The 9,039-nt window shown below is 33.1% G+C and overlaps 1 protein-coding gene and 4 non-coding genes across 5 annotated transcripts; 3 read left to right on the top strand and 2 right to left on the bottom strand.

The window, feature by feature from the left end:
• Positions 1 to 938: 938 nt before the first annotated feature.
• Positions 939 to 1,428, top strand: LOC131053534 (glyoxylate/hydroxypyruvate/pyruvate reductase 2KGR-like). The gene has a single exon (XM_057988150.2). The coding sequence runs from the start codon at positions 939 to 941 to the stop codon at positions 1,302 to 1,304; it is 366 nt and encodes a 121-aa protein (XP_057844133.1). The 3' UTR covers positions 1,305 to 1,428.
• A 4,365-nt stretch (positions 1,429 to 5,793) lies between these two features.
• TRNAN-GUU (transfer RNA asparagine (anticodon GUU)) lies at positions 5,794 to 5,867 on the top strand. The gene has a single exon. It is a non-coding gene; the product is annotated as a tRNA-Asn (tRNA).
• Positions 5,868 to 6,169: 302 nt separating this feature from the next.
• On the bottom strand, positions 6,170 to 6,249 carry TRNAL-UAG (transfer RNA leucine (anticodon UAG)). Its single transcript has one exon. It is a non-coding gene; the product is annotated as a tRNA-Leu (tRNA).
• Positions 6,250 to 7,002: 753 nt separating this feature from the next.
• On the top strand, positions 7,003 to 7,076 carry TRNAN-GUU (transfer RNA asparagine (anticodon GUU)). The gene has a single exon. It is a non-coding gene; the product is annotated as a tRNA-Asn (tRNA).
• Positions 7,077 to 7,870: 794 nt separating this feature from the next.
• On the bottom strand, positions 7,871 to 7,950 carry TRNAL-UAG (transfer RNA leucine (anticodon UAG)). Its single transcript has one exon. It is a non-coding gene; the product is annotated as a tRNA-Leu (tRNA).
• Positions 7,951 to 9,039: the final 1,089 nt, after the last annotated feature.

The raw sequence follows: 9,039 nt of genomic DNA on the forward strand, positions 1-9,039 counted from the left end.
TCCTCCTATTTTCAAAGATTTTGGGCATCGTTGAATGGATATGAGATGTACCCATCCATGTTTTACAGCTAATCTTGTCACACATTCTGAGTAATTAGGATACAGAATTTTACCTGAATATGCCACTCGCCAATTAGATAGAAACAGCCTCTTTTTTCAGCCCTGGTAAAACAAATCACTTATCCAGTAAAGAGAAAAGAGATAGAGTACAGTGTAGATCCCAGGGAAGCACTTATTTGTTTGGTAGAAATATATCTGTGATCGAAGCATTAAGTGCTTTTCAACTAGAAGGTGTGTATCCGGCACTTGTCTTTGGCAGGAATATATTTTGTGGACGACTTAATTGCACAGATTCCTTGACCTTCTGTCAACAAAAGTTTATGCTTGAGATATTCGATTGCTTTACTAAATGCTTTAAGCTTTTTATATGCCACAGTTTTCTTTGATAATGGTATTCTTAATTAGTAGTGAAGACCCCTCAAATAGTTTATTAGTTCCTGTCCCCTTCAAGGAACTATTGTCGAGGGCATTCGTTATGCTGCTAATACTTATCTTTGCTCCTGCTAATCACATTGCATGTATATATTTTTTGGTTCCTGCCGTTTCTTATTTTGCAATGTTTGAATTGTTTGATGTGATTTAGTACAAATGTATTGATGAATGAATTTTATCCCATCTCATTGAATTATATTTCGAGAGCGATATAGTTGCCTTCACACGGAATGAGGCAGGTTTTACCTAGTGCCTGCAGGGCTGGCATTCTGTAGATGGCGGAGCCCAATGCAAGAAAACTGTAAAGCAGGGCCGTCAAAACAGGAGTTCTCGGTTAGCGTCCCTTGCAAGCAGTTGGCATTTGGGGCTGAAGCCATATGGCATGGAGGTGCAGACGTGTAGCTTTAGTGGATTTTATAGGCAGATTTTACTCATTTTATGTATGAATGGGATGGGCAATAGCTATGCGTCCTACCTGGACACCAATTTCCTTCATAGCAGTGAGTGAAGATATCAAAGATCGAGAAGCGTTTTTGACAGAGCACTCTCAATCTATAAGAGGCGTGGTATGCGGCAGAAAGGACGAGATTAATGCAGAGCTGATCGATGCTCTTCCTTGTTTGGAGATTGTGGCCACCAGCAGCGTTGGAGTGGATAAGGTTGATTTGGCCAAGTGTAGGCAGCGCAACATTGCGGTGGTCTATTCTCCTGATGTGTTGACAGATGAAGTGGCGGATTTGGCCGTCGCTCTTATGCTCGATACCCTTCGTCACATTTCAGCTTCTGATCGCTATGTTCGCCAGGGCCTGTGACAGAGTAAGGGAGACTACAAGCTAACTTGCAAGGTAATTTTTTGTAGATACAACGTGGTTCCTGATGTTGCAGATGATGTTTCGGGTATGACTCAGTTTTGTTTACTTCTATCTCTTTGTCAATGTTTTCAGCCAGTGTTAAATAAAGACATTTGAATCTGGGATATGGGCAGAGTTTCCACACTAGTGGGGCTTAAAAGGGTAGATAATTTGATTGGTTTTACTTTTCTTATGCATCATTTACAATTTCACTACTTTATACTCCTACTCGGTGACAATGGGTGAAAGTCCTGGTACTTAGAAACCAGGTTTTTCTATAAAATCAATTATAACTATTCTACTGAATTATGTGAGAAATATTGTTTGATTTCTATGAATCTCAGCAACTATACATCTAGGGTTTATAAATATTTATTCATGAATACTTAGAAACATTGCACTTTTCGTATGATTATTAATTTTCTATGAATATTTTCAATGATTTTATGTAGTTGAAAGTTGGTTTCAAATACATTCACTCCAATATTTAAATGCTAAAATATTCTGAATGCCTCCAAGCCATCTTCAACATAGCCTGCAACCATCACATTCCATGACATGACAACTTGTTAAGGCATTTCTTTAAAAAGATTCAAAGATGAGACCATATTTTACTGGGGCATTTCTTTGAAAAGCTTCAAATTTTTCATATGCATGCTGTAATGATGGAAATTACACAAACTGCATCGTAGACCCCTCTGTATAGTCATGTCTGTTTGTGCATATCCTGCTATCATTACATTCTATGAGGCCACATCTCATTTAGGCAGTTTTTCAAATAGTTCGTATGCTTTTTTTATGCTTCGACATTTTGCATACATGTCTATCAGAGCATTCATAACCATGACATTTGACAAAAAAATATTTTCTATTATGCTTTGATGGATGTGCATACCCTGTTCCAAATCTCCCTTTTTGGCAGGCTAGGAGGATACTGGCATGGTTGTAGAGTTTGGCTTAACACCTGCCAATTGCATTTGCTTCAAAGTTTGTAAAGCTTCTACAACAAATTCATTTTGTGCATATCCTATAATCATTGTTCTCCATGAAATCACATCTTGTTGAGGCATGTTGTGAAACAGTTGATGAGATTTGTGTATTCTTCTTGCGTACATGTCCATTAGGGTATTTGCAATTACAACATTTGACAAAAATCCACTTTTGATTATATTTTGATGGATTTCCATCCCCTCTTCCAAAGCTCCCCATTTTTGCATAGGTCGGGACGGTGCTGGAAAAGGTTGTGCAGTTTGGCTTTACACCAACAAGTTGTGTTTGCTTAAAACTTTCAAGGCTTCTTTTATAAACCCATTTTGCAAATATCCTGCAATCATTGAAGTCCATGAGACCACATCCAGTCTAGGGATTTTGCCAAAAAGTTCACTTGCCTTATGTATGCTTCCACATTTTGCATACACATCTACAAAGGCACTTGCAACTACAACATCTGACAAAAAAACACTTTGCCTGAGTTGGATTGCCTTGTGTTGGGATGGGAGGGGAGGGTAATGTTTAGATATCAGTCGAAAAACAAAGCCACTACAAAAAGAAAATAACATATTATTTCAGAAAAGAAAATATCAGTTCAATTATATAGTAGTGAATTTGAAAGAGAATTGGCATGCAAAACTTCACATACATTCTTGTTGGCATCTATGATGACATAAAGGCAACAAAAACATTATAATATAAACAAAAAATGATATTTACAATAAAATAAAATGCAAAGCAGAAATAGTTTGGATAATAGAACCCTGCTAACAATTAAATGAACAATGCAGAAAGATGACCTTTTTCAAAGTTTTTTTCCTTATTTTGACATGGCAATCATAGTGCTTAGTTTCTTACTTTGACATGGGAATCATAGTGCTTAGTTGTTGACTAATTATAATTGTAATTTTAAAAAACTTATTTATCTTTTGCGAGTACTTATTTATCTTTTGCCTTATGGCAGTTCTTATCTAAAAAATTAGGTACTAGTCCTTAAAAAAATGGAATTTAGCAAAAAAATTTTGTGTTTATTCATTCTAATTGCTAACGATGATGTCATAATTGACAAACTATCATTTTTTATGTTCCAATTTATTTAGTTTCTATATTATGATATTCTGACTTATTATCTACACTATTAGATATAATTATATTCTATTGATGTTGATTTGAGGATATTTTTAAATAGTACCATCTCTAAAATAATTGGCCATGTGAGTCCATAGATGAAATACGACTTAATATAGTATATGTAGAACCTTTTTCATCATTCTACTAAGACTTATATAATATTGATCTCTCAAAATCATGGTTGTAGAACTGTCTCAACTTTTAATTAGAGCATAGAATAGATTCAAATACAAATTTAGGTTGTTTGCTTTCTAATTACAGCTATTTGAAGTGTTTTAAATTTCCTATTCAATAGTTTCAATTCATTCATTATATATGAGAATTGATAAAGTTGATCTACTATCGAATGCTTGATATATATGTTTTCTTCTTTTGGGCTTCTCTTCTTTTATGACACATTGTTCATTCATTGAATGATGTTTTTCCTTGTTCTCCTTAATGTGTGTTTAGCATAGCTGATTTACAAGTTTTCTGGATTGCAAAGCACACTGAGCATTGATAGCATCTAATTACACAAGGCATAAAGGGTAAGATACTTTTGCGCTTCTGTTGTGCATTGTACAATTCGAATGATGCCATCAAATCTAGTTAATTGTCTAGACTATTTGAGGCTTTGTGATTGTTTTAAAATTCTTTTTAATTTAGTTAATGTCCTAAGATTACTTTAAAACAAAAAACTTCAAGTCTGCATAAATTGTCTGGACTATTTGAGGCTTTGTGGTTGTTTTTAAAATTCTCTTTAATTTAGTTAATGTCCTTAGATTACTTTAAAACAAACAACTTCAAATCTCCATATGCACAAATGTATATGCCAAACTGCTTTGTTTCACAACAAAGATATAAATAAATTTTATCCAATATACTTTGTTGTTCAACAAAAAACTTTATTCTTGCCTTTTTAAATCATGCTTGTCCTCCTCGTGCAATGCAAACTTTACTTTTACATCTTAATGTATGCCTCATCTTAGCTAGACGCGCTTTTCATTTTTCATGACAATAATTAGGAATTCTAATGTATTTTTCTGGGTTCAATTGTGTGTGTTTTTTTCCATCAACATTACACACAATCGAATCCGGAAAAATACATTAGAATACAAATGGATTGTGGAAATCTCATAGCTTTAATAATTAGGAAATCATTGTGCATGCTCCAGGATCGACGAGCATGGCCTTTGTTGAGACCTTGGAGTTCAAATAGTGGGGTAATTGGCATGAATTTTATGATTAGAATAATATTGTTGAACTTTTATTGTTAATCGTTTGGTCATTGCTCCATAATGTGCAGAATGGACCATAAATTGCAATCAACAAAACCATTAAAGAACATTATAGATACACAGAACTATAAACCTTCTAGTGTGGACTTGTCAAAACAAACAATTGACATGGTATTGGAAAACAATAACATGTTTAGGGTGAAATCATTTGTATACAATGTAGGCGATTGTCTTTTTTACTCTTTCCAGTTCTTGTTACACATGCAATACACTTCTACGGAGCTACGCATTGGAACTATTGACCATTTTATAAATTGCCTAAAAATCAATGATCATGATGCTTAATATTCATACGGCCATGAGCTGAACCCCCAAGGATTGTATGAAATGCATGGAGTATGACGTTGACACTTATCTACGATGCATGCAGCTCCCAGCAATTCCACTGCTAGGTTGTAACAATTCTAAACAGAAACTAGCAATTGAGTGAACTATGAAATTAGGATGATAAAATGGCATACCTAGGCTATAAATGACCTTATCTAATGAATAGTTGGACTATGGTACTATGGTCTGTGTCATTGTGATTAAGAGATCCAGAAATAGTTCAAAGTATCATGAGCGTTCTGCAATAGAGAACAATTAGGATATTATGAATATCATGCTGTTGCTTTAAAATCAAACCATTTGGAATACTCAAGCTTGTCTCTCTTTTCTTGATCAGTCTGTGTCATTGTAATTAAGAGATCCAGAAATAATTCAAAGCATCATGTAGTGTGCTACATTAGAGAACAACTAGGGTATTATATCAAAGCATTTGGAATGCGCAAGCTTGTCTCTCTTGTCTTGATCAGTCTGCACCATCGTCTTAATTTGACATCATCTGAGGAGTAGTCGCATGTTTTTTTGAATTTTCTACTGTCAAACATGTTTTTTTCAATTTTCTATGTCAAATGGCTACAATTTTGGAATCTTTGCGTAAGGTCTTTTTGATAAGCCTCTAAACTGTACATGATGATAATGCACCCTTATTTAAAATTGAATACAAATATATATTTTTTTATATTTTAAAATTAATAAAATTTGTTGCAGAAAACTGCTTGCATGCATCAGCTGGAGTAGCTCAGTTGGTTAGAGCGTGTGGCTGTTAACCACAAGGTCGGAGGTTCGACCCCTCCCTCTAGCGTCTGCATTATACCACTGAGAACTGTACTATAGATATTTGTGGTTAAATTTTTCAGTTTAACGTTATAACCCTGTAAAAGTTAATTTTCTACGCTATGAAAGCACATTGTGCTGTGAAATGGATTGATACTAAATTGGCTTTCTTACTCAACTTCTGTTGATCCAAGAATGATGATAAAAGCTCAACTGGAAAAATGGTTAACCCCAGCTGATGAAATTGAATTTGTACCTTCGCAGACAAGGAAAAAAAACACTATATTTAAAATGGTCATAAATAAATTTAGCAAAATATCTGATAAAAGTTGACAGCTGTGGGATTTGAACCCACGCCCTTTCGGACCAGAGCCTAAATCTGGCGCCTTAGACCACTCGGCCAAACTGTCACGATAAATTTTACGTAAACCAGTTTTGATCCTTTTCCAATCAGAAATCAAATAAATTTTGAGGAATACGCTAAAGTCTTTGGTTCTTTAAATCACATTAAATTGGAGATTGAGGACCTCAAGAATTTAATCAAATGTCTCCATCACCATCACATGGCTTTTGTTGATCAGATCTATTATTTTTTAAATAGTTAGGGCATCTTGTATTTTTGAATTAGAAGGCTCACTAAACTCTTAATAAGTAATTTCTTATTTAAATTTGTTTTATTATGATGCATTAAAAGTTGATTTCATGTTGCAATGATCAATTTTTTTATTTAGAAAGATGATATTTAAATTTTTTTTTAAATAATTAATTTGGAAGTTATAATCAATTATTATAGTATGAGTTTTCTATAGTATTTTTTTTTTTTTAATTGTGTTTATTTTTAATCATGAACATTATGTGATAAAAGATAAGTAATTAGCTTATAGATTGAAAAAAAAACTTATATGATCTGAAATTTCATGTCTTGAGGTTGGGATCTGTAAGTTCTAGATTTCATTTCATTGTTATTACTTTATTTTATATGTGGGCAATATGTTGATATTACAATAATAGTAAATGGGTGGTTTATGATTAACAGACATAAGATTATATGTTATAAACCGTACATGATGCTAATGAACCTTCATTAAAATAAAGAATAAATCTTTTTTTATATATATTTTAATATTGACGAGAAAACTTGCTAAAATCGTCAGCCTACGTCAGCTGGAGTAGCTCAGTTGGTTAGAGCATGTGGCTGTTAACCAAAAGGTTGGAGGTTCGACCACTCCCTCTAGCGCTTGTCCTATTCAACTGAAAATTTTAGATATTTCTTGTTTGATTTATTTTATTCATTGATCTAACACTGTAAAATGTTCAATAATTTCTTATAATTTTTCAAACAAGACTACATGTATATAATGTCATGGAATGTCTTTATTTTGTGTCTGATTCATGCCATTTGTCTTATCCGACAAGACTTATTTATTTGATAGCTGAAGATGCATGCCATTTGTCTTATCCGGCAAGACTTATTTATTTGCGTGAAGCCCCCCATTCATCCTGCCTAAATATTTCTTCCACTCCCTCCCAAACCAGAGTAGATCAGCCAAAATGATCAGTTGAGCACGTAATCTTTGTGTTATTATTGTATGTGTGCTTTGTTTGTATCTGCAGTTGTATGTTTAAATCTCTTTTGATGAAGGATTGAAGGGGGGAGAAGAAATAAAAGGAAACAAGCGCAAGAATTATATTGATAAAAAACAAAGATTAATTACAAACTCTCATCTCTGAGCTTTGGCTCATTCCAAATAAACACCATAGATTGAAACATCTCATATCATATTACAACTCTGTGGAGCTGGACTTTGCTGAGAGAGTGGATACACTGGCCCATACAATTTATAATAAACATTGGCCTATATAATGTATAGAAAACTAGGCATTTGTGGAGAAGAGAGAGAACAAACATAAATAATTTATTTTAAATAATGGGATAGTGGACAGTATCTTCACTCACAAGAAAACAAAACACTAATTTGAAATGGATGAACAATTATGTATGATATAATCTCTGCTTCCTTCTTACACGTATGACAGTTGTGGGATTTGAACCAACGCCCTTTCAGACCAGAGCCTAAATCTAGTGCCTTAGACCACTCGGCCAAACTGTCTACTAAAATAGCAAATTTATACTTATTTTAGTGGCTTTACTGATGTGATTCAAATAGTTTTTGAGCATCGTTTGACAAATGCCCTTCCAACTTGGGCGCTCTTAAGTTAGAATCTTTTCTTCTTTTAATCAAAACCAAATTGAAGATTAATGGCCTAAGGAATTTCATCAAACATCTCTATCAAATCAATGTTATTCAATTAGACAGGGTAAAAGTTGATTTACTTATGCATTATAAGGCTCAACAACACACCTATTAAGGAGTTTGTTATTTGAGCTTGTCTTAATATGATGCAATGCAAAGTTAAATGTATATTGAGATATGAAATATTTTATGTATTGATTATTTTCTTCTTTAATGTTATCTCACCTACATTGTTCAATGTACATAGAATAGTGTTATTTCTAGTATCTACACATATAGGGTCAATATTTAGAAAAAAAAAAGGATTAGCTATATCATGCCTTGTAACAATGATGCAAGTCACAATAAGACTTGTAGCAAAGGGAAATGTGAGGTGGGTTTTCAAACATGCTTTTATCTTAAAAATCAAGTTATTAGAAGATTATGTTGTGGTATGTGAACATATGGATCAAATTGGTGAGAAGGGTCTTAAGACCATAAAAATAAATTGTTTAGAAGAGTTAATTGATTTTTCTCTTAATTTTGAAAATAAAATTGTATTTAATTTAGTTTGAGCTCGCCTACATATTTTGAGATTTTGGATCTTGTTCATAGTAATGTGTTTAGTCTCGTAGATGTGCCTTTATTAGAAAAATCACTATATTATATTTTTTATTGATGATTTCTCTTAGGGGTACAGTTGGCTGTATTTTCTCAAGCACAAATCTAAGGTCTTTAGTTAATTAAAAAATATTAAGGCTCTTGTGGAAAATTAGATAAGTATAAATATCAAGGTGTTAAGAATTATTGATAATATTGTTCAATTTCATTAGATGGATTTTGTAAAGAGGGTGGAATTGCATAACATAATTAAAAATTGTACACTACATAGAAAAATAATTTTGTAGAGTGCATAATAGATATTTGATGAAGAGAGTGAAGAGTATGTTCAATGGGATTAGTTTG

This window comes from Cryptomeria japonica, chromosome 7 (assembly GCF_030272615.1).
Source record: "Cryptomeria japonica chromosome 7, Sugi_1.0, whole genome shotgun sequence".
NCBI lineage: Eukaryota > Viridiplantae > Streptophyta > Pinopsida > Cupressales > Cupressaceae > Cryptomeria > Cryptomeria japonica.

Excerpts from the sequence above, each read along its gene's own strand:
- LOC131053534 (XM_057988150.2), top strand. The coding sequence starts at position 939 with ATGGGATGGGCAATAGCTATGCGTCCTACCTGGACACCAATTTCCTTC.